Source organism: Hippichthys cyanospilos, chromosome 11 (assembly GCF_059441005.1).
Source record: "Hippichthys cyanospilos isolate Australia breed blue-spotted pipefish chromosome 11, RoL_Hcya_1.0, whole genome shotgun sequence".
NCBI lineage: Eukaryota > Metazoa > Chordata > Actinopteri > Syngnathiformes > Syngnathidae > Hippichthys > Hippichthys cyanospilos.
The window spans coordinates 1,199,454-1,223,649 of record NC_142379.1 but is presented as its reverse complement, the minus strand read 5'-3'; the positions used below and the strand labels follow the sequence as shown (position 1 = coordinate 1,223,649).

The following is a 24,196-nucleotide window of genomic DNA, read 5'->3' as shown; positions in this document are numbered from 1 at the left end:
TTAACAGCCTTTCCATTCATTTCAATGGGGAAAGATTATTTGTGACTGTTTTGAATTGCAAATGTGAGCGGGGAAGGAGTCCGCCGTACTTCATTTTCTTTATTGTTATCCTCACCAATAGACGTTTTTTTTTTCTACACGTGATTTTAGGAACATCGCGTTTTCCTTGGCAAACGTTGGAAACAATCAATCTGCCAAAGTCAACAAAAAAGGCTAGCGAATTCCATTTTGAGATTTAATGCAGATAGGAGATGCATTCCAAAAAAGTTGGAATCCGGCGCCGTGAAACATTCTCAGCTGTTTTGCAAGGTTTTGCAGTTGAAAGCGACAGCTGGCGCCTCATTCCCCGAGGGCAAACGTGACCTCGGCATTTGCTACTTGTAAAAGCTTCAATTGCTGCACTCGGATTTCGGATCTGCAATTGAACGGAATTCAGCTAGCAGATAAACACAAAATGTTTCTGTAGTTGCACGGCCACACCTCTAGGTGGTGCAGTGGCACCCATTGTCAAAGTCTGACAGTCCGACGTTTTTTTTTTTAAATTTACACCGATAATAATGTGATTTAGGAAAAAAATAGCATGATGTTTGATATCTTTCTTTAGGTTAACATGTTTAAGATGTTGGCACTCCTCTGTTCATGTTCTAGATCAATTTATATGTATTATTATTTGTTATTTCATTTTTATTTCAGAATCAAACTGTTCCGTTGGTTACAAATGTTTCTACTTTACACAAGGACTGATTTTTTTTTTAGTATAATTATTAATTTTATTACATTTTGAAATTTGAAGTAAAATTGAATCATATTTTAGATTTTTAAAAGGATGAATCAATTGAAAAAAATTCAATTTATTACTCAGCGGGATTGAAAAGTTAATATAATGGGCAAATATTGGCTAAATAAGTGGAGACTATCCCTTTATGCAGAAGCTTTTAATTATTAATATCAACATTTTTAGATCATTTATTCATTTGAACATTTTAAGTCAACTTTAATGACATCATAATGTAAAACCGGAAGATTTTTTTAAACGACGACTGCAAAAAACTGACCGTTTTCTTGCCCCCGGCTCTGGTTCTGGCGGCGGGTCGGCGAGCGACCCAAGAGCCGCTCGGTCCGGACCCTTCCCCTCGCCGGGCCGGCTCCTTCGGGCTCCGCTTCGACGCCGGGCGCTGAAACGAGACGACGGCGCCGTTCAGCGTGCGCCCGTCTGTCCGGCAGGGACCGGACCGGACCGGAGCGGACAAAAGGGTGAGGTCGGCGTCTGCGGTAGGCAAAGCGGCGCACAAAGGCGCTCGTATGCGCTCCGCGCTCCTTTGACAGGACAGAGACGATGACCTTGTCTAACGCAACGCTAAAGACGTCTTGGCCTGTCACTCCTTTGAATGGCGGGCCCGCTTCTGCGCGGGCCCCTCGGAACCATCCCCAAAGAGCACAAGGGCTCTTCTGTGGACTTTTTTTTTTTACCTTGGCCGGCCTATGAAGCAAGTGGCATCAAAAGCGCCACAATGGCCGCCTCTGCGCGAATGGGGAAAAACAAAACGTCAGAGTGACATGTCACATAGATGTCGGTGTCCTTTTCCAAAAAGTCTCGGCGCTTAACTATTTCAGCGCCGAGTCCGAGAGCGCCGGCTGATTTCCAGCATTTTGATTTGACATTTTGCGTGGAATATTGTGTGGAATGTCTGCGTAGACATTGGTGGTAACGTACGAAGGATTGGATTTCGTTCTTTACCGAGAAAACCAAAGTAACAATCTACCTTATTTCGCTCTAGGAATCACCGTTTGACATAAGGTCATTTGGGTGACATCACGCTACTTGGGACAAAAAGAAGATCGTGTGACTTTGACACAAAAATATATACTTTTTGTAGATCCTGAAACATCTCAACACTCCTTGCCTTCCGTAAAAAAAGAACGAAAATAGTGAAAATGTCTTTTGGGTGGCAAAAGTACAGTTAGCTTATTAGAACAGTGTTCATTTGGCGTCATATTAAGAGAAGCGCTGGCCACAAGTGGCATCTATCCATTCATTAAAAAAAAGAATCATTTTAGAATAATTTAACAGTAACTTCAATCATTATAAAATATTTGCTAAATAAATGGCTAAATAAGTCAGCTAGCCCTTTAAGCAAATTATGCTCAAGCTTTTAAATATTATTCATGTCAAATTTAATCACGTAATACTGCATTTAATCATGTAATACAGCAAGAACGCTGGCGATTTGCATGATTAATTTCAGCCTAAAGGTTAATAAGAGTTTGGCTGTTTTAAGCGGGCGGTTCCTCCTTTCCATTTTTCTGCATAGTTGCAGAAGTTGCGCATGCGTTTCTTAGCAAAGTGCGGAAGAAGCAAATATTTTTGAGCCGGGAGTGGAGGGGAGCTAGCTAAAGAGCGTGACGCGCGTGGAAGTGCGAGCGCTTCCCCCGCTTGGGCTCCGGCTGTCGGAGCGCGGAAAATGGATTTCGGCCCGATTGACAGCATGACCAGGAATGCGGCGTGCGCTTTGCGGGAATGCGCCCGCAGCCTCCGGGCCGCCGGGGAGGCTGCCACACGTGCAAACGCACAAACCCTTGACTTTGTCCACCCCTTTGGACTTTGGACCCCCCCGCCCCATATTTTCCAAAATGCATCGGAACGACGCTTCTTTTTTCAAATAGGAATGAGAAAACATTTTCTGCCCCTCAATATCTATAAAAATGATATAGCTATACCCGTATCCTTTTTAACATCAACGCAAGAAAAAAAAGTATAAATCAACTTTCGACAAATTTTGACTACTTTGAACAAGTTACAGGCTAGTCTAAAGCGTAAGGGTTAAACAATTTTGAAGTTACCATTTACCATACTTTTGCCCATCATTTTGGGGAAAAAGTGTGTCTTATTTTGGGGAAATACGGCAGTGCAAGTACCTGAAATTAAAAAAAAAAAAAAAAAGTCAAGAAACATTTTTGGCTAATTAAACTGTTTGATGCTGAAAAAAAATACGATTAATAAAAAAATATTTAAATACATTTTTTCTAAATCACATTAATCAGTATTAAGAAAAACAAACTGCTGTTGACAGCATTTTAAAAAATTAATATATACCCGCACAGGATCTAACAGTGAAAGCACCGCTGCACCACCTGGTGGTGTGGATTTGCAATTACACTTCACACGGCAAAAGCACTCAAAAAAATAAAATAATCGATTTTATGTGTATTTTTTGGGTAAACAAAAAAAAAGTCAATTTGAGCATCTTTTCTGTATTTGACTCACGTGTCCGTCGCCAGCGGTGCAGGGCGTGTCAGAGGGGGAGGGGCCTGCGCTCATGGCCTCCCGGATGTCCGGATGGAGCCGGTCCAGCTTCCTCATCAGCTGGCTCATGGACTGGGACCGGGAGGCCCGGAGCTGCGGGGACTCCTGCAAAGCAGAGTTAAAGTCCAGAAAGTCCAAAAGAACAGAACATTTTAACGCGCTCTCACCCTGAATTGCCGTTAGCATAGCTAATCTTAGCACGCTAGCTTTATTCGAAACCTATGTGCAGTTTTGCACCAAAGCTGTTAGCCTGTGATTTCTGCCAGTCCTATTTTAATAAAAAATCCCACTTTTCTCATGTAAAGTGTCTTGCGATTTCATGCAGATTTTACTGCAGCTGTGTAGATAGAGATAATGACATATATATTGATATAAAAAAATCTTTCAAATTTTGGGGGTGCTTGGATTCACTTTAAGAGTGCTTGAACAACCTAAAATGAGCATTGTAATCATTGTAAAGGCGCAGCTCTTGTTTTCAAATCTTTATTTTATGTATTCATTTATTTTGATGTTTATTTCATGTTTTATTACTATTTACATTAATATCAGAGGATTTTGTCGATGATTGTATTGATTTCGCGTGATGATCTTTCTAAAGGCGGAGCTCTTGCTTTAGAATGTTTACTCGGTCGATCTCAAATAACTTGTGAACATAAACAAATTTGAACTTAAAAAAAAACCAAGATTTAGTCATGGTCCACAGGGGAATACGATCTGTTTGGCCATTTCTCACGAGCGGGGGGGTGAAGGAGCAAAGAAACGGGAGAGTTCCAGACATGAGAGCTATGTGGACAGTCATGGAATTCCCGCCTTTCACCCAACACACACACACACACACACACACACACACACACACACGCACGCGCGCGCACACACACAGCGTGTATAAATAGCGCATCCTCACACGATGGAGAGCGGGGCCTCAAGATGTGCACGCTCGTAAATCAAAAGGAGGGCCTCACTCGCCAAATTGTCACCATCGGATCTGACTGTGTGTGGTTTTACACACACACACACACACACACACACACACACACGCGCGCACACATGAGATGTGCAAATGCGTTTAGGATGAACTCCTCGCAGGGGCCAGCAGGAGCTCAGCAAATAACTTAGTGGAGCTTAGCCAAGCTGATACGTTTACTAACACAGGGGTTAAAAAATGGATGGATAATAATAGTGTGTGTGTGTGTGTGTGTGTGTGTGTGTGTGTGTGTGTGTATTCTTCATGTTCCAATCAATTGGCTCTAAATTTGAAAAGAAAACTGTAATTGCATTTGCAAATATGTTATGTTACTGGTATGTTGCGCCATGTTCCAATTAATTTGCTCTTAATTTGAAAAGACACGGCACGGTTCCTGTCCACGGCATTAAAGCGGATTCAATGATCTTTGTTGAGACAAGCTGAAGCACTCTTAAAGCCCCACGTCGGCGCCTTCACGTACCCCCGCGCTCGCAGACGTCCAAGCACTAGTTCCCAATAACAGCTCCCTCAACTGAATTGATGTGTTTTTCAGACACATTCCAAAAGTACACTCGACTTGTGGAAACTCTGAGCCGAGCTGCTGTCAGGAGAGCTTGGAAAATCATGCGAGCAGCGCCCTCGTGTGGCGAGCTTGATAACTGCATGTCAGAAAGGAGGACTGTACTGTACCGTATTTTCTGCACTATTAAGGCGTATCTAATAGGCTTCAATTTTCTCAAAAACTGACGGCGCGTCTTGCAATCCGGTGTGCATTTGTGGGAGAAGGAAAAATAAAGTTCCTTAATCGCTTTAATTACAATTACAATTTTTACCTTTTTTGGGAAGAATTTGTCATTCTTTGGAAAGGTGGAAAAATCTCTAGCGCTGAGCGGCCCGCGGTGATAAACGGGCTGGGGACCCCTGCACTAAAGGGGCACTAAACTGGAACTGCGCAGGAAAACTCTTTTCCTCCAATTTCCTTCTGACATTCAATTTGTAGTTTAACTGACTTGGTGAAGGACGTCCGTTGGGAACTGAGCGCAGCGGTAGAAAGAGCAAGTGTTGCTGTAGAATGAGCGATTTCATACCTGCGTGCGTCCGCTCTCCTCCCCCGCTTCATAATCCCAGGCGCCTCTTCCCATTGTTCCTCCAAGGCAGTAGTTGCCGCCGTCCCGCTCGTGACTTTGATCGGCCTGGAGCTCCGCGCCGGGCGGCAGCTTGAGGAACACGTCGTCGTCCTCGTCGTCGTCGCCCCGGTCGTCGTCCCGGTCGTCGTCCCGCCCCCCCGAGGACCCGCCATCTTCCGAGGCGCGGGCGCGATTCTCGGCGTAGCCGCAGAAGGTAATGGAGCTCTGCTTGTGTTTGATGATGCGGGGTAGTTCCTGGCTTCCTAGGCGGGAATTAAGAGCGGGTGAGGAGTTTGGGTCAGATGTTTGATGGACATAGCTGTTTGAGAACTTCTTGTGGACCGCATCCTCGCAGTTCGAGCCAACTGCGTCAGCCGGGTAATTCTGAGGCTTAAACTCTTGATGTATGACGGAGGCTTGGCCATGATGCTCCAGGCGGCGATTGAGCTGGACACAAACAGGACTTTCACGGGGTCCGTCATGCCCCGGTTCCAACCGTGAGCAGCGCCGAGTCTCGGGATGATCGTCGTCCGCTCCGCGGCACCGAACAGGACGCGGACCAGACTGATCGTGAGGTAAGCTCGGAAAAGGAAGAACTTTAGGCACATCTGCGAGCAGCACCGACGATTGTCCCGACTCCACTACCGAATCTAAATTATTGAGCCCAACGGAGTCAGAGGTGTCCTTTAGTTCTTTAGGAACTGATTCCAACTGTGAGCGACATTGATCCTCAGGATCAAGTTCATCCCCTCCTGGATCACAAAGCTCGTGAGGTAAGCACAGAAAAACGAGGTCTTGAGATATACGGTCTTGTGGAGGCAATCCAGAGCACACATCCTCAACAGGTTCTGCATTGCTCAAATATGTGTAAATGGAACTGTCCTTGGGTCCGTTTGGAACCAAATGGTGGTTCTGGACAAGGCGTGAACCAAACTGGTTATGAGGTAAGCTCAGAGCTTCTTGTCCACGCTCATTACTAAGAGCAACACTATCAGATTTGTCCTTTAGCCCTGCCAGCACTGGTTCCAACTGGGACCAGCATGTACTTCCACCGGGGTCGTCGCCTTTCAGGTCCTGGCTTGGACTGTGATGGTTTTGCAATGAGCTGCGTATGTTTAAGTCTTGATCATTCCCTTGAAGGTCCAATTCCTCAGGGGTTTCTGCATTATGAAGGGCAACGTCAACAGAACTGTCCCTGAATCCTTTAGGAACCGATTGCAACTGGGAGCAGCAAGGACCACCTAGAAGAGCTTTTTCTTTCAGGACCTGACCTGGACAAGAGTGATCCCGCAGTGAGTTGAGTAAATTCAGGTCTTGATGGTGCCCTTGGAGGACCAGTTCCTCAGAGGTCTTTGTGTCACTGAGGCCAACAGCGACAGAAGTGTACCTTAATCCTTTTGGAACCGATTCAAACTGTGAGCAGCATGGGCCAACAGGGAGAAGATCTTCTTTAGTGTCTCGTGAGCTGAATAAACTGAGTTCTTGATCACGCCCTCGGAGGACCAATTCCTCAGAGGCGTTTAAGTCACTAGGGCCAACATCCACAGAATTGTACCAAGATCCTTTAGGAACCGATTCCAATCGGGAGCAGCATGGACCACCAAGAGTTTCTTCTTTTGGACAAGCGTGATCCTGCAGCGAGTTGAGTGAATTCGGGTCTTGATCGTGGCCTCGGAGGAGAAATTCTTCAACAGGTTCCTTGTTGGGGCAAAATCCAACAGATTTGTCCTGTGGGCCGCTTAGTCCCGGTTCCAAACGTGAGAAGTGCGACTCCTCAGCAGATAGATGTTCCCCTTTGAGGTCCCGTGAGCTGTTGGCGGCGCAACCGGCGAACGCGCCGCGTGTTGACAAGGCCAATTTGTCGGATCCCAAGCGTGTGGACGGATGTCTCTCTAATTGCGCCGCAGGCGGAAGCTCCATTGTTATCGATGTCTCCAATTTGTCATGATTTAAAAGCGGCGGGTCCGCCGGCCGCTTGCAAAATAGACACTCAAGATCCTCAGTGTGATCCTGAAACAGAGAGGAGCAGATATGAGCTCGGTCGGAGTTCTTTGTCTGCGTGTCATAGCTGAGCTCCCACTTTGACAGCGAAGCCTGTAATCCTCCAAACTTTAGAGTGTCGTCCCCGCAGTAGAGCGTGCCGCGGATTTGCACATCTGGCATCGGAGGGGGGAGTGGGAGTGGGGGGGGGGCCTTCATGTCTGGATTTGTTTCACGCTTGACGGCGGTGACATCACTCCGCAGAGGAATCCGACCGCTCTTCCGAGCGGCGGGCAGATGATTTAGCGGCGCCGCGCGGATCTCATGGAGAAAGGCGGCCGTTGGAGCGGGGTGAACGTCCCGCTCGGCTCGCCCCCGTTTTCTTGAAGCGGTAGGCTCAGTCCAGCGTCTGAAACGGGTTTCCTCGAGAGCCAGAGGAACTCCCGGGCGCTCCATCCAAACATTTATGATCTAATCTGCCGTCCTTATGATAGGCGTGAGAACACCGCAGTTGGCAGTCTTGACTCACCCCCCCCCACACACCAACCCTCCCCCTGCGCACAAGCATGCACCTACATATTCATGCCTGTTTGCTTTCCAGACATGAGCTGATAACGGAACCTCGGGCGCCGGGACAGAACCCCGAAACCGCTATTTCCCACCGACGATTCACACGGTAGAACTCACAAACATAAAATTGACATTAGCTACAGCTAATATTGTACATATTCACAAAAAAACACATGTAACTTACCACTTTGGGATGTCGCATCTGACGTTCGCGTTGTTAGCAAGTTGTTAGCACCGTCAATGGCAGCGAATGAGTTGACGTAATCAAGAGGTGGTTTTTCCCTCATTCTTCAGCTAGTACTTTCCACAACTCATCTGTATTCTTCATTTCTGATAACCTGTTAATAAAGTTTGACGGACTTATCTTATTACTTTTGTTGATATTCTCTCCATCTAGTGGATGCATAACTTAAGCTGAGCCATTACTGTAGCTTCGAATCTATGCGCCTTATAATGCAGAGCGCCCTATATATGAAAACACTTTTTAAATGGGCCGTTCATTGAAGATGCGCCTTATAATTCGGTGCGCCTTATAGCGCGGGAAATACGGGTTACCGTCTTCTCACCTCGTTTATGAAACGACTTGAAGGTTTCAAAATGAACTCCTGGATTTGACCAACAAGCTAACTCGAGAGGGGCTAACTTTGTCGCAGAACCCCTGCGCGCTCCTTGAACGCAACCTTGCGCCGGAACCCCAAAAGTCATCACGCAACTCACCTGTTGAGTGGAAAAGCGGCAGCGGCGCCGGTCGTCCTCCACGCCGTCGGCGCCATCCTCTCGCAGGCATCGGCGATATGCGGCAGCAGGGAGCGGGAACCTCTCTCTCTCTTGTGAGCCAGACGGGAAGGGGGAGGAGAAACAAGGAAAAAGGAAAAGGAGAGAGATAGTTGGCGATGAGTGGGGAGCAAGGTTAGCGCCGGGCCCGCGCGGGGACGGGACCGACGCTGACCCCGACGCTGCAGGAATGCTTTCAAGTCCGGCGCAAAAAGGAGCCGCTGATTTACACACTTTTCGCCGGTGCGAACACGAAACGCAAAAAACGCAAAGCAGCCCGCCGCACCCGCACTTCTCAAATGTTTCATCTTTAGAATCTTTTCTCAATGTTAACCTCTCTTTCATTTTACTCTCCGGAAACATGAGTGAGATTTTAGACAAAGTTTTTTTTAATTAGTTTACGAGAACACTAGCAAATTTCGCTGGCTAAAATTTGGGTAGGCCCGCTTTTGCAAAAGTCATCAATAGGAACAGCAAAACTTATTTCAGTTGGTAAATACATTTGAAAAGTCATCTAACTTGGCAAACCACGCACAGAAGTTGCATGCTACTAGCCGCTAACGATGCTAACATTTATTGCTGTTTGACACGCCTAGCGGCTAACGTTGGAGCCAATGCTATATTACGCTAGAAACATGAGTTGATCCGCTGCGATTTTACTCTTCTAGAAACACTGTAGGGATTTTAGACAAATATCTCCTCGTTAAGCTTACAAGGCAAAGTCAAATGAAAATCACATTAGCTATCTTTGCTAGCTAAAACGGCACACTTGGCTGAGCCTGCTCCGTTCAAAAGTGATCGGTAGGAACAGAAAGAGTCTGTTGAGTCATTTAGGTTTGTTAAACTGCCTTAGCTTATGGTGCTTGCCAGCCTATATAGAGCAATGAAATGCCGCTAGCCACTAATGTTGTTAGCATCTAGGGTTGCTCACTGCTGCTAGCCGCTAACGCAGGAGCCGCCGCAAATCACCGGATGTTTAAATTATTTGGGAAAGTAAGGTTTATTTTCAAGTTGGTGGTGGGTTATTATCATGCATAGCATGAACTCTTGTTGCCGCGGTTAGCTCGACTTGTTTTGGACAGCTGGATGTTCTCAAGAGTCTGCTGCGGCGGGTCCCCATTAAAGAGCAAAACAGGAAACAAACAGTCCACACTTCAAAGTCCTTCAGACAGAACAGTTTTTCTTCAGAAAAAAATGCTGAGGTTTTATTTTCATGTTATTTAGTGACTTTTAGCTGGCAGGAATCCACGCAAATCTATCTCATCAGATTTGCCTGTTAGCCTTAGAATGTAGTGCGCCCGAAATAAGAAACAGTTTTCAAATTGGCCATTGCTTGAAGGAACTTAACTGATTGTTTTGATTTCCTTTAGCGCAGCTCCATCTAGTGGCTGCATCACGGAACCCCAGCCACTACTGTAGCTTCTATACTGCGTGCCTTATAATGCAGTGCGCCCTATATACGAAGCGGTTTTGAAATAGGTCATTCATTGAAGGTATTTATCGGATTATTTTGTTGCTGTTCCATCTAGTGGCGGCATAAAGCAACCCCAGCCAGTTCCGTAGCTTCTGTTCTATGCGCCTTATAATGTGGTGCGGAAAATGCGGTAGTCGTCGTTTCCACTTGCGCAGCATAACAGGCAAATGCTGCTTCACCGTGTTTGCTTTGAAGTGGCAGAAAGCTGCTAAGGTGTGACAAGTGAGACACGCGCGGCACGCGTGTTTGCCGCAACATTTATCTTGGCCCCGCGGCGTTGTTGCAGCTGCGACGGCGCCACCGGCCGTTACGCAACGCGACGGGCCGCAACGTACCAGCGCGCATTCCCACCATACCATACCATATATGATTCACCCCTTGGGATCATAAATTGTTTGTAAATCCTCACCATTTTGGGAAAAAATGTGTGCCACTTATTGAACGTTGGAACTACATCTCAAGTTGTTTCTCAAGGTGTATTTTTTTCGGCAAGTTGCATCATGAAGTGTTCATCACTCATTTGTAGGGCTGTCCAGATGCTGATCACGTGATTGGAAATCAGTCCCCATGGCAACATTTTCACTTGATCGGAACGAAATGGGAAAAAGTCAGAACTATGAGAATAAAGTCAGAATTTATTCTTGTAATTTTTAAAGACCATTTTGAGTTTATTCTCGGAATTTTCCCCTTGTCAAAATTTGGACTATTCTTTGAATTCAGATTTTCTGAATTTAAAGTGAGAAATCTGACTACTGGCAGCGATGCAATATGGCAAGAGCGGAAGTACTATCAACAAAATAGCTGCACAGAAGTTGCATTTTTAAAAAAAAGTTCCAATTTCTTTACTCTTAATTTGAAAAGAAAATTCACTGTTCGTGTTAGGGTATTAAGAAGTGAAAATTTAGATTTGCTGCTACACGCTAAATCTCACATCGCCCCTGAAGAGCTTTCATGCCCCCACATTCGACAAATGTTAAAAAAGAAACATTTTAACAGTGTGTTGCAGCCAAATTTGAAGTCATTGGAGTAGCATGTAGGAATGTTTCAGTAGTGTGTGTGTGGCTTTCAGTTGTGGGAGAGCGCAAAAATTTGAGTAAAGCATGCCAGAGCGCTTGAGTATAGATGTATCCCATCTGTCAGACTTGTGCAGGGGCACACACACATCAGGAATGCTGCACACACACATGGACACATACATGTACTGGCACACACACACACACACACTTCAAATTAATTGAGCGCAATAACAACAAGGCGGCGGCGTGCGGCAACTTGCCCCGCCGCCATTCACAAGTGAGCCGCAAATACCTTCCGCAACGTGGGGGGGTGGGGGGGTTTACACATTCGCTTTGCCGAGTCACATGAAAGAACGTGTGACAATCTTCTTTGGGTCAAAGGTCAAGCAGTAGGGGAGAATTTCAAAATATGACCTAAAACGAGGATGTTTTCAAAGTAGGGTTTCTGAAAGACAGCTCACCCTCCATTAGAGGGCAGTGTTTCATTTAGTATATTGTCAGAAGTGATGTGAAGCTGTTCGCCTCGTTATTGGCTTCCTGTAGGTCAACACAACTTTGAATGACAAAATGTGAGGAAGCCCTACAAAATAAACCGACAATAAAGACATAACAAAACACAGTGATGTCAAATAATCTGTATTGCAATACTCGCAATGACCAGGCAAATATCTTGACAAAACTACATTAAATTCCTGTTAAAAATGGCACTTTTGTTTCTGTACCGACATAAACATTGCCCCCTAGTGGTGGGGGGACCATCCTTCAGTTTCAAAAGGTTTTGCAATTCAAATTAGGCTTTCATACTAGGCTTAAAAACGCACAATGAAAATATCCATGATGCTTGGTGTATGGTTTAAGTTTTTTGCCTTTGGGCGGGTCATGGTGTTCGGTCGTTTTGTTCTCATTGAGCACGCTGAGCCACACAAAAGCTTTTATTCTTTTATTCAACATCAAAGCGCACGCACGCACGGAGAAAGAACAGGAGAGCAAACGTACGTCTCCCTCCTTGGCACAAGCTTCAAGTTTCCATGTAATTCACAATGGGCGGCCGTGGATTCACAGTATGAGGCGGAGCAAACACGTAAAAAAAAAAAAAAAAAAACCGGACTCGGACGACAAAAATCGGAATCACAACACTTAACACCGTCTGAGATTTTTTTTTTCACACAAAAAACAGTCGTGCTTTGCAGCCTAACAGGAACTTGAGTGATATTTTTTGTCAAAATGTTCATATTTCTCCAAACATTTGCGTATTATTCAGGCTTATTTACAGTGATCTTTCAAGCGTTATTGCTTTGATTGTGCCTAATGTTTTGACGTGTGCACTTGGCACAACTTGTGCCGCCCGCATTTGGAAATGTTTAGAAACGTTCTGTACTGGTAAACTCGTTCAAACGTAATGCCTGGGCAAGGTGATGACGATTTAGGTACCCCGTGGCATTATGGCAAAAATACTGCGTGAGAAATGATACAACTTGAAAAACAACACACACAAAAGCCAGCATGAACGTTGGAACGAGCTTGCCGTGGTAAAATGTTGGCTCCATGCTTCCGTACTTTGTTTTGCTCAACATTGGCTCTCCAAGTGTGCCTAATAGTTTGACTTGTGCCACTTCAATTTCCGAATCTCTGACTCAAAAGTCGGAAAAATCATTTTCATGTGACTGAGGCGCAGTCTTAAAGTAATCCGCTAGATGGCACACTTCCCCCCATTTCAAAGCCAGGGTGCCTCGTGCCTTAAAGTCACGTCACTATGCTGCAAAACTACTTGTTGGGTAACAAAGGGAAATGAAAGTAAATTAAAATATATCTAAAATATACATCTTATTGGAAGGGTAATGAAATAGTGGAAAACAAAGTCTCAACAAGAAATGCCAAACCCTACAGAAGAAGTAACAGTCGTGTGTTGCAGGCACGGCGTAACTTGTTTTCAAAACCGGAAACTCTTACTAAAGTCAAGTCAAAACAGAAAATTGGTGCGTAAACGTATAATTGTGTGAATGTTCGATTTACGAACGGATCGAGCAGACAAAATGCCCCAAATTGAGAATTCAGTACAAATCAAAAGTTGCGTGTTGCCACGTGAGGCTTGCAAAAAAAAAAAAAACAAAAAAAAAAAAAAAAAAGCAGAGGGTTAGTTCATTATGACATTTGGAAATTTGGTTCCTTGATATTTGTGCGTTTCGTGTAGTATTGCAAATATTTTTTGGTGCGTGTATGTTGTGGTCTTGAATGTTATTGCTTTGTGTCTGCAAGTGTGCCGAATGTTTGGACTTGATTTTCCATCCATCTTTGAAGTTAAAGAAGGATGGAAAAGCAAGTCCAACCTTCTCATTTTTTCCCTCAACAGATTTGTTTCTATATGCATTTTCTCCACCAGATGGATTGACTCTCTTCTGCAAGTAAGACACAACACTAAATGTGTGTGTTAACTTGCTGGATAAGGTAAAAACCCAAGACTAAAATGATTGGGATTTCCAAAACAAATAAATGCATAGCATATATTTCAGACAAGTCATACTTTTTCACTTTTGCTGCTATGTGACTCAGGTGCAGGTCAAATTTGCCAAAATTCAAATTTGCACAACTCATTTGATGTCGTCAACACAAAAATAGGAACAGGGGATCGTTCGAAAAATGCGCTCCAGTTAAGGACTAACTTTAGTGTTTATAAAACTGTAAACGGCTCAGGGCATCAAGTAAGAGTCAAAACTGAGACTTCTTGGAATCATTAAGTAAAAGAAATTCAGTGCTAAAACTGGTAGGCGGGATATAAAAAGGCGAAATAAATTAAAAGTGTAAAAAAAAGGCAGAGGTGAAAATCAAAACTGAGATTCGACGCTAAAACTGGTAAAAAGAGCGTTAAAAAAAGCACGGAAGGAATACAACGATGGAGATTCACTGCTCAGTAATTTAGAAAAGAATAAAGGAGATTCGATGCCTGAACTGGCAGTCGGACCATTAAAAAGACATCATTAAGAAGATGCGAAGGAAAATAAAATGGAGATTCAGTGCCAAAATTGCACGCCAGACAACGCGAGGTTAAGGGCAGAATGAAATTGAAAAAGAGGAAGAGGAAGAAGGGGCCAACATCATTGGAAAAGTGAAGAAAGGCGCTCATATTTTGTCGGCCACCACGCACCAGTTGGCGTGGTCGAAGTAGGCGTGTCGGACGCGGAGCTGGCTCACGTGATCGCTGATGAGCTGGGCCAGCTCGCCCTCGCGAAACACGTGATAGTACCTCAGGCAGGCTCCGTCGGCGCCGTCGTCCGCGCTTTCCCTCCCCGGGCCCTCGCTTTGAAAGGGGAGCAGGTCCGGCAGGGGCAGGGCGCCGCACTCGGGCGCCAGGGCGGCGCCGCGCTCCCCTCCGTCGGCGGCGGGGCCGAAGACGTCCTCCTCGGAGGGCGGCGAGAAGAAGCCCGAGAAGCGCTGGATCAGGGCCCTCCCCGGGCCCGGCTCCCGGGTCCAGGACCGGGAGACGGACAGGCCGGCGAAGTCCAGGACCGAGTCCAGGGAGCGGGAGAAGAACCAGAGCGGGCGCGGGGCGGCCGGCGCCGAGGAGGTGCTGCGGACCTTCCTGTGCTTGTCCGGGGCGTCGGGCGGCGGGCGGGGCCCGGGCTTCCACGGGACGAAGACGTCCTGCTTGTCGAACTTGCGCCGCTTCTGCTCCATGGCCCACACGTAGATCATGAGGCGCCCGCCGGCGCGCAGCGTGCGCGCCATCTCCCTTATTGCTCGGATACGACGCTCTTTGGTGGACAGGTGGTGGATGACTGCGAAACGTCATCCGCACAACAGATATTCCGGCCCTCAGCCCATCATTCGGGATAGATGGGTTCTTCCTTAGTTCGGACCCGCATGGGCCGTGAATTTCTACGAAGCGAATTTTTATAAATGGGTCTCAATTGACAGCTAGCGCTTCATATATTAGGAATCTGGTGGCAAACCACGCCCTTTCACACCGGTAAATAATATCTCGGGGTGAGAAAGCAGAGGCTTTGGTCAACATTGCCCCCTGGTGCTTGGAAGACAAAGTGCTTGATTTGGCTTTTTAAATGTTAATATCGGAGAGGATGGGCTTAATTAATCGTGTCAGCCGATATTGTGATGAATTAATTGCGCAGCCCTATGTCCAGGATTTGTGGCTAATACTGGCGTTCTACCAAGTGCGGCGGTTCTCAAACGGGGGGTAGGAGTTCCCTGAGGGCGCGTCAAGGCAAATCGAGGGTTTGTGAGATTCGAACAGAATTTCTGCAGACATCAGCTAAACTTGTTCAATGCTACGACAGAAAAAGTACATTTGTCTTTTCAAATTAAGAGCAAATGAAATGGAGCATTCAGCAACTCATGGCTAAATTGTTGCCTTTTTTTTTCTTTATATGAATGCCAAATCATTGCGATGCGATTCTTATGCTAACGACCTAAAAATGATACAGGCCATGTTCTGCGATCTCTCTTCTGGATATGCAGAAGAAAATATGCCTACAGATAGCACTTCAAATGTAGTTGCCATACGTTTGGTTTGTATTTTTTTGATATTTCATTTATTGCGCGTGCGTGCGTCACCTGCGATGGAGAGCACGGCGTCGAAGCATCCGTCCCGGTAAGGCAAGTGGAGCCCGTCGCACATCTGCACCTCGTGGCCTCGGCCGGCGGCAAAGTCCACCAGGGGGCGACAGACGTCGCAGCCCAGCTTGAACGCGTCCTCGTTGATGTCGAGGTACTTGCCGTTGCCGCAGCCTGCGCCGCACGCCGACGGTTTTCACGTCCGCGCTCCCCCGAGAGCGAAAGGTTTGCGACGGCGGGACTCACCCACGTCGGCGACGATGCTCCCGGGCGGCTGCTCCAGCAGGAACTGCCGCACCTTGGGCCAGGCCTTGTAGCGGCTGTCGTTGAAGTAGGGCGCGATCTTGTCGTAGACGCCGTGCACGTGCTCGCGCTCCAGCCGGCTGGCCGCCTCCTCCATCCTCGTCGGCCGTTTGCTGCCGTCACGCCTGCGGGTCCAACGCCGCGAAACAGGATGAAGATTCATACATATGTGTGTGTGTGTGTATGTACGTATATATATATACATATATATATATATATATATATATATATATATGGGTTGCAAATGAAATTCTGCGCAGGGCTTGACTGAATTTCTAATTTCACACATCTACTGCGTACGTATTCACATTTCTAACAAGGTTTCAGGTTGTCATCCTGGTAAAGTGCACGTTCACAGCAGTTAAGATGGAGGGAGCGCCGTTGCGGATCGGCTTAAATAGAAAGAAAAAAAAAAGATAAAGAGGAAAGGTCACTACGGTCGGAGAATCCGGCGAGCATTGCAAATATGACAGCACGCTGGAGGTTTCTCATTAAAGCGGGGGCTCACATTCCGTCCGGCGCGACCTTCGCCGGAGGACCGAAAAACGAGTTGCGGAGCTTTATGACACCGATCCCTGGACTAGTCATCGCCCAACACCGCAGGAATCCGCCGTCACGTTTTCTGCTGCTGTTTGCGCTGAATAGAAATGCGTTCCCACATTGTGGATGGCCCACAGCTCAAAAAGAAAAAAAAAAAAAACAGGTACACAAGAAGAGAATTTCTCTTCATGCTCAAACAAAGGCGCACGCGTCACTTGATTGGCAGTTTGCCGTCGTCAAAGTGTCGAAACCTTTACAAAAATAACGCATACAACAATTTACAAAAGGGGTCACAATTTAGCATGAAGTTGCTTCATGTTCCAGTTCATTTGCTTTTGATTTGAAAAAAAATGACCAAGTACCAATATTTAGATTTTTTTCCCCGTCTCACGATTTGATTTTGATTTTTGAGTCAATTCGATTCATAACCAATTTTCAATTCAAATTTGGATGCAATTTACAATCATTTCTTCTTCGATTTATAGCTGTGCACAAGATAATCATGTTACTTCCGCAAGACAGAATAACAAAACACTTTTTTTTATGTTTAAAATTTAAGGAAGGTGCCTTTTGTCATAACGACACATGTATCATGACGCTGATTTCGAGACCATTCTAATCGATTCCGAACGATGGTGTATGAGATTCTCTGTTTTAATACACCCCTACATTGAGTCTTTGTAAGCGCACCGAAAATGGCCGCGTCCCATTTTGCCAGAGGAAGCATTCTAAGATTTGTTTTCTTTGTTCCTGTTCTGAAGCTCCGACCCGTCCCGGTCATTGTTTTGCGATCCCGGCCCTCGGTTCCACCGCTTTGTTTCCCTGAAGGCCTTTGACAAAATCCTAATGGTCACGGAGGGTTTTTGTTCTTCCGTTCCACTGCGTTGTGCCACCTGACGCCTATTGTCGGGGATGACAATGAACAAATCTAATGATAGCTCGCCGGCATTCGTGTCGGAGAGACGCAAAAGCTCTCCGTCGGGCGTGGGGAACGCTGCGCAATAAGAGGCGGCTGATGGCCACCTCAAAAGCCTGCCATGGGCCCATTTGCCGAGCTGCTGGCATCATCCTCATCATGCCATCCAAGTGGAAGGAAAACACATCTTATGTAACCCTGCCCCCCCCCCCCCCCCTCCCCAAAGTGAGGTACTCATTATGTAATCAGTATCAGGGAGAGAGCCTCATCCACGCCGTAAATGCGGGAGGGCATCCGAGCGGGGAGAAAACTAACGCTGCATTGAAGACATTATGATTGAGCTGATCCCTCGCAACGCAGGCAAACTGGTTTAGACGACAAAGTGAAGCCCGCGGCCGTGACTCAACTTGACTGTTTCGCCTCAGGGGGTGAACAGACAACAAATTGTGTATAAAAAAATAAATAAAAGGTCTTGGCCTTCGACTGGATTGGGGGGGACGGTATAACTTACGTGCAAAATAATTCATAAAAATGAAGTTTTAGCTGCAGGGGACAACAACTTACGCAAAACAAACAAACAAAAGGATTTAGACAAAAAGTATGGATTGGACTGGGCAAGACACACAACTTACATACAAAATAACTCATAAAAATGAACTGTTTCACCTGCAGGGGACAACGTATGTGTTTAGACGAAACAAAAGAAAAATAAATAAATGATTGAATTCACAAGCATCTTAATATAATGGACTGCACTTGACTGGATTGGACTGGAGTTATGTGTTATGTTTCGTAAACGTGATCGACACATATCTTACATAAAAAAAAAATCATTCAAAATAATAAAAATTAACAGTAGTACCTGGAGGTGGGCACAATTTACGTAAAAATAAACAAAAAACAACGTTTCGATATTTATCCCATAATTGCGCTGGAACCATAGACTGGATGGGTGATGACGACAATTTTGTTTTGGAGAAATCAAATAAAACTCAACAGTTTTAGGATTTGGCCTAACTTTAAACCATGGAAAGGAATGGGGGGGCACAACTTACATTCAAATTAGTTTCTTTAAAAAACAAAAAAAAGTTTAATTCAGCCTTTATGCCCGTTCGAACCATGTGGGGGGGGGGGGGGGGCGCAATTTACAAACAAAAGAAGTTATTAAAGATGAACAATTTTAGGATTTATAAGGTTATAGCTCATATGCGCATCTTTATAAAAAATAATTAAAAAATCAGGACATGAAATCATCACAGTGCACCAGTTGAAATGCGTACGAAAAGCCTCACCATGAACGGGCAGAGGAGCGTCGCCGTCTTGGCCGCCTTGAGGTCGCCGGAAGTGACCTTGCCGCTCCTCGTCGCTAATTGGCACCGGGCGGCCACGCACCTGCTGCAACCGCCCGCGGCGGGCACATTTCCCTTTTCAATATGCGGCGACCCGATTCCACGTTACGTCACGCGCGAGTGGCCGTCGCGAGCGACCGCCGTCGTGCGTGAGCGGCCGCCGTCAAGCAGCCGCCGGGCGGCCACGGAGCCATCGGCGGCGACGTCTCACGTTGACTCGGCGGAAACTGTGAAGACGCTCGTTGGAAGGCGAACGCTAACTTCCGGATTGCCCAAAACAATAAAATAAAACCCGACTTCGCGCTCTGCGTGCATTTTAGCTAAAATTAGGTTGAAGAAAATCGCAAAACAACCAATAAAACACAAGGAAATCAGACGAGCTATTGAGATCAATTGACTTGATGCTGTCTTACGACAACGACCATTAACAGACACTCATTTTCTTATTTAAGCGCTTATATTGGATCTGGTTTGTGCCCGGTGAAGGGTGAAGCGAGTGTAGATAATCCTTTGATATCTAGATGGCATACAAAACAATCTTCTCAAACAATACTGACACATCCGATCAGACGATCCCCAAAACTTAGCTTTTATTGTGAAAGGCTCCTGTTTATCTCGTCAAACTCTGCACACGCGAACTTGACTTAATCGAGCTCTGCTCTAGTAAAAAGAAAAAGCACGCGGTGCAGTGGCAGAGCTCCCGTCTTATTGGCTCTCGGCGTCATGTGACCGCTACACTATTAAACAATAGACCTCGCCGTCACGCGCGCGCGCACGCGCTCCCTGAAATAGGGGCTTTCCAGGAAATAATAAACGTGATGTCATTTTAAAGTGGAAAAGCACGTGGGAAAAATAACGGTTGTTCAGGTATTGCTTGTACATGAAAAATAAATTACAAATTAAGTTTTTACTGTGGAAAATTATACATTAGTATCCCTTGAAGTTTGAGGACAATGGATTACGCTGTGCCTTGTATGCAGTAAATCAAATTATGATTGAAGGATGAATTCCAACAAGAAAGAAGCAGCAGTGCCTGTGGGTGACATCTCACACACACACAAAACAAACAAAAAAGCTTAATAAAAGTGATGGCATTGTTCGTTAAATCTAAATTTTTACTTATAGGTTATTTTTTTACAGAGGGGAGCTGACACCCTTGACTATCCATCCATCCATTTTCTACAGCCGCTTCTCGTCACAAGGGTGTCCCCAACTAATATGAAGCCAATGTAGCTGTGTAGTGATCACTGCGACCATTGGATGGCAGTGTTTCCACACTTACAACACAGATATTACCTACATGTGATTCAAAGAAAGGAATGGAAATCAATCTTTCATTTGATACACCACACGTTTACACAGACATGGCGCACAAAACTCCGCCGGCCTTGAAAGATGAGTGAAAATGCAAAATGCACTGGTTGCGAAAGAGTTAAACTGCTTCAATTGATTGCTTTATATGCAGTAGAATGCGTATCAAGTGCATATAAAACATCAAATGGCTGTTTTGGTTTACTCGCGGGAGCTTTCTCCTCGGCACGTGTTGGAGATGTGAAATTTGCAAGGCGAGCCTCGGCGCCGTGTCACGTTGCAGCTCGTCGAGTCCATTCAGCCACCAGCCGCCGCGCGTTCTCTCAAGGACGCGCTCAGCCGCTTCTCGGGGAAAAATCAATCATCGCTTTGGTATGTTTGTAAACAATGACTGGGTGTCTGTCAAACAACGAAAAAACATGGGAGTCGTGGATGTAAAAAAACATCAGAGATAATTGTTTGGCTTTAATCTTTTTTTCATTTAAAAAAACTGGTAAAATTAGCCTAAAAAAATATCATTGTATATACATATATATTATCAAAAAAGAGCAGTAAAAGTTCAATTTAATTTCCCCAAAACGTAGAAAAAGACTTAAAGCAAATCCCGTTTGCGCTATGGGAAGGAGGCTCCGTCTTTCCCGGGCTACGTTTGGCGCCCGTGCTGGACGTGCGGCGGCTCCTCAGAACTCAACACAACGTCCACGGAGACGGGGTAGCAAAAGCGATCCAGCATTTGGGCAATCTTCTCCTGAGGCACGCCATGCTTGTTCCTCCTGTTAGGGGGGGAAAACAAAAAAAGGCTTCTTATTTGAAAAAAGAAAACAAAATCCTGATGATTTTGGTTGCTGTTTTTAGGGGGCAAAGACGTTAAAAAGTGTAATTGCCCATTAACGCCACAAGAGGGTGACAACGCCATTTTTTCCTTGCTGCAGAAAAGACAATCATGAAATCCTACAAATCAAGCGAGTGGCACGATGCTTTACTATGGAGGAGCGAAAGTGCCAAAATTCGATAAATACACGTAACATTTAATAAAGCGGGCATTAATTTTGACGTTTCAGTAATTTACAGTGTCATATATTAAATGATTGTTAAATTAATTAAATGTTTTCTTTAATTAATGACACTTAAAATTGTTTAATTGATGTATTTAATGAATTAAACGTGCATTTAATTCATAATAATAATTCAGAATAATAACTATCAAACATCATTCTGTCTGGACTAAAAAAAAAAAAAGAGAAAGAAAGAAAGAAGATGTTACTTCTCCAACTCGTAGGGATCATATTTCCAGCTGGTGTTAGGTTCACAAAAGTCTACCCGGTATCCTTGCTGTAAGGCCTGCGTGAAAAGAAAACAAAAAAGGACAACCGGGCGTGGTCACGTTCGAAAAGGGAACGCGTGCGCGCACTCACCATTTGGACGTAAGGCTTCATCTCCCAGGCCTGCAGGTTGGTGTTGTCGATGATGATGGGAGAGTGGCCGACGTGCATGGCGTCGCTAGCTGAAAGAACATACGCGACAAATTGACTTCACCGGTGGAAAACTGGCAAGAAAAATTCCAAGGTAAAGCTGCAATAAAGTTATGCGAAAATGAAAACCCAAGAGGAAAAGAGTTTCATTTTTCTTTTGTTCAAAAAAAAACTCAAAGGAGTGTTTTCATTTTGAAAATGCATTTTTAGTAAAGGCCGTGGACCGCTAAAATGTGGACGACGGGCCACAAATGGCCCCCGGACCACACTTTGGACATCCCTATGCTGGTAATAGTATATGTTGGTAATAGTTTGAATGCTGACCTCTTTGATGGTTCCACTTGTGCGCGTCCCCAAGAAGGCCCGGTTGGTAGTGGTATCCGTCATGATGTGCAAAGTAGTCGTCTGTGCTCAGGATCAGGCCGCTGGGGCCCGTGGCCAGCAACTCCCTGACGCAAATTCAAAAAAGTCAGTGTGATAAAACTCGCCGGAAGTTCAATCATCACACAATATTTGTCTCCAATAAAATCCAGACTCCTTGGTATTAATACGATACCGCTATAAACTTTAGAATCGATTCCATCTATACTCGGATGGTTTTTGGCATCCCTGCGGGCAATTTGCATCTCCAAGTTAGATTTCGATCCCGTCGCTTGTGCCCGTATTTTATTTATTGATTTTTTTGTTGGGGAATGTCATGTGACCTACCAATATGACTTTTGCAATTGAGCGGTTGACCCTGAAACCAAACCAAACACTTGAAAATTTGGAAAGAAATAAGAAACAAGTAACTGGGATTGAATGTCTGGACTGGTCTACAAAAAAAAGTGAATATACGCTCTTGGCATTGAATAAAATCAACTGAACGTAGTCTCAGTAAATTTGAAGCTAAGCTGTACCTGGCCATCGTAGTTTTGCCCGAGCCAGGTAGGCCCCTCATGAGGATCAGCACCAAAGACGAAGAGCGATCAAAGTATTGAGGTTCTTCGGAATAATATGGCGGCGCGTCACACGGCCACCAGGCGGCGCCATCGTCGTCATGCGCCCCCATGTCGTAATGGTCATAACCAGGCCCGGGGAATTCACTGGAATATTGCTCGTGGTAGGGAGGAGGAAAACCCTGCGGATTCGGGGACGGGGGCCGGCCAAATCTTGAGAACCATCCCGGATGCGGAGGAGGTGGCGGGAATGGCGCGGGAGGATAATAATCCAGATGGTTCCGAGAAAACCGTTTATCAGGCCTGTGAGATGAATACGGTTGGTTTTTGTACCAGTGAGGCCGCGACGGAAGTTTTTCTGGAGCTCCGCATGCGTCCTGCTCGTCAGGAGCCTCTCTGAAAGCTTTGGAAGAATGTTTGGAGCTTTTTCTCAGGTTCTTCGCCGCGGAAGGGTTTCCCGGTGGTCCGCTCGTCGACGATGACGTTTCCGCTTGGACAAGAGCTTCCCGTTCCTTCTCCGCTCCGTCGTCGATGGCTTGAATCTCTTTGTAAAAGTCGCTCAGCGAGTCGTCTATGTTCTTCTGTGGAGGGAAGGCGGGACCGATGAAGGTGGCGCTGGTGATACCCACTTCCTTCAAAACGCGTTGGAGGTCTGTAGACTCTTTGGGCAAAGCCTCAGTCTGGGACGTTGCTTCATCCTTATTGGATGGAGCATCGGCGGAGTTTGGGATGCATGAAGGAGGACCTTGAGACATCTACAGAGGATTTGGGGAAAATGCGCTTTTTATTTCAACAGCCAAACATTGTTCGCGTCTCAGTTTACATAAAAAAAGAGTTTGTGCGGTATAGGTTGCAGTTGTTAGAGTTTACCACTTGGGGTCGCCATTGTGCTATTCAGCAGGGGTTCTCAATGGATTAACCTAGTGCTTCTCAAATACAGTATATTTTAAAAAGTCCCCTTTTCCATCCCAGGAGGAGAAAACCTTTCGCTTTTCAATAAAGTCTTTTAATAAAACCTTTCAATAAAGCAAGCGAAAGTGCACCGACGACTACTTACCTTTTTCAGGGCTCCATTACGAAGCCGTAATAAGCGATTTACATGGATACACGTGGATGGATAAAAAGACAGATAACGTAAGATTTAATTGCTTACTTCAGCATTTGATGGATACTCTAGAGATCCAACTATTTCTATATCTGTTATACAAAAGAACATTTCACATATTTTATGTACCTTGTAAATTCGGAGGCTAACCGTATAAACTATCTAGATAGAGCAATTCAATTCAAAGTTAAAGTCGTAGCTACGTCAAATACGTTCCCACCACAACATCACTGTTACGATTCATCATTCGAGTTTATAAGATGCTTACCTTAAGTTAGGTGATTAAATGAAATGAAAGCACAACCTGGATGGCGGCTAGCTGCCACATTGCTAAAGCTAATTCAATGTTTACGGATATGACATCACAACGTTTCCGTTTGGTTTGAATGCTACGTTCCAATAACTTGTGAATTTCTGACATCCAGCAGAGAAACTAGACACTTCTCTTCCCTTTCACTTGAGGGAGTTCGTGGTGTTTCGTTCATGC

At 45.4% G+C, this 24,196-nt stretch overlaps 3 protein-coding genes across 3 annotated transcripts in view; all 3 read right to left on the bottom strand.

Annotated features, from left to right (window-relative positions):
* stard13b (StAR related lipid transfer domain containing 13b) overlaps positions 1-7,382 on the bottom strand; it is a 44,381-nt gene extending 36,999 nt beyond the window's left edge. The window contains exons 1-3 of the mRNA XM_088427320.1: positions 5,357-7,382; positions 3,266-3,409; positions 1,056-1,175 (exon numbers count right to left, since the gene is read on the bottom strand). Of these exons, the coding sequence (XP_088283446.1) occupies positions 1,056-1,175; positions 3,266-3,409; positions 5,357-7,315 (2,223 nt within the window). The 5' untranslated portion in view covers positions 7,316-7,382. The remainder of the gene's footprint in view (positions 1-1,055; positions 1,176-3,265; positions 3,410-5,356) is intronic.
* Positions 7,383-12,134: 4,752 nt separating this feature from the next.
* Positions 12,135-19,111, bottom strand: trmt9b (tRNA methyltransferase 9B). The gene is made up of 4 exons (XM_088428344.1): positions 18,827-19,111; positions 16,022-16,203; positions 15,776-15,949; positions 12,135-14,982 (listed from the first exon to the last, which is right to left on the bottom strand). Exons 2-4 carry the CDS (start codon positions 16,173-16,175, stop codon positions 14,327-14,329), a joined length of 984 nt encoding a protein of 327 aa, XP_088284470.1. The 5' UTR covers positions 16,176-16,203; positions 18,827-19,111; the 3' UTR covers positions 12,135-14,326.
* A 1,516-nt stretch (positions 19,112-20,627) lies between these two features.
* On the bottom strand, positions 20,628-24,051 carry n4bp2l2 (NEDD4 binding protein 2-like 2). Its single transcript, XM_088427847.1, has 6 exons — positions 23,978-24,051; positions 22,566-23,359; positions 21,991-22,115; positions 21,610-21,698; positions 21,459-21,535; positions 20,628-20,967 (listed from the first exon to the last, which is right to left on the bottom strand). The coding sequence occupies exons 2-6, from the start codon at positions 23,357-23,359 to the stop codon at positions 20,838-20,840; spliced, it is 1,215 nt and encodes a 404-aa protein (XP_088283973.1). The 5' UTR covers positions 23,978-24,051; the 3' UTR covers positions 20,628-20,837.
* Between the last annotated feature and the right edge of the window lie 145 nt (positions 24,052-24,196).

Bases quoted from the DNA above. Each gene is read 5' to 3' on its own strand.
- trmt9b (XM_088428344.1), bottom strand. From the start codon at position 16,175: ATGGAGGAGGCGGCCAGCCGGCTGGAGCGCGAGCACGTGCACGGCGTC. The intron at 15,950-16,021 runs GTGAGTCCCGCC...CGTGCGGCGCAG, and splicing joins GAGCATCGTCGCCGACGTGG to GCTGCGGCAACGGCAAGTAC. The intron at 14,983-15,775 runs GTGACGCACGCA...GACGTTTCGCAG, and splicing joins CGCCGTGCTCTCCATCGCAG to TCATCCACCACCTGTCCACC.
- n4bp2l2 (XM_088427847.1), bottom strand. From the start codon at position 23,359: ATGTCTCAAGGTCCTCCTTCATGCATCCCAAACTCCGCCGATGCTCCA. The intron at 21,699-21,990 runs GTCAGCATTCAA...ATGTTCTTTCAG, and splicing joins CAAGTGGAACCATCAAAGAG to CTAGCGACGCCATGCACGTC. The intron at 21,536-21,609 runs GTGAGTGCGCGC...CTTTTCACGCAG, and splicing joins TGAAGCCTTACGTCCAAATG to GCCTTACAGCAAGGATACCG.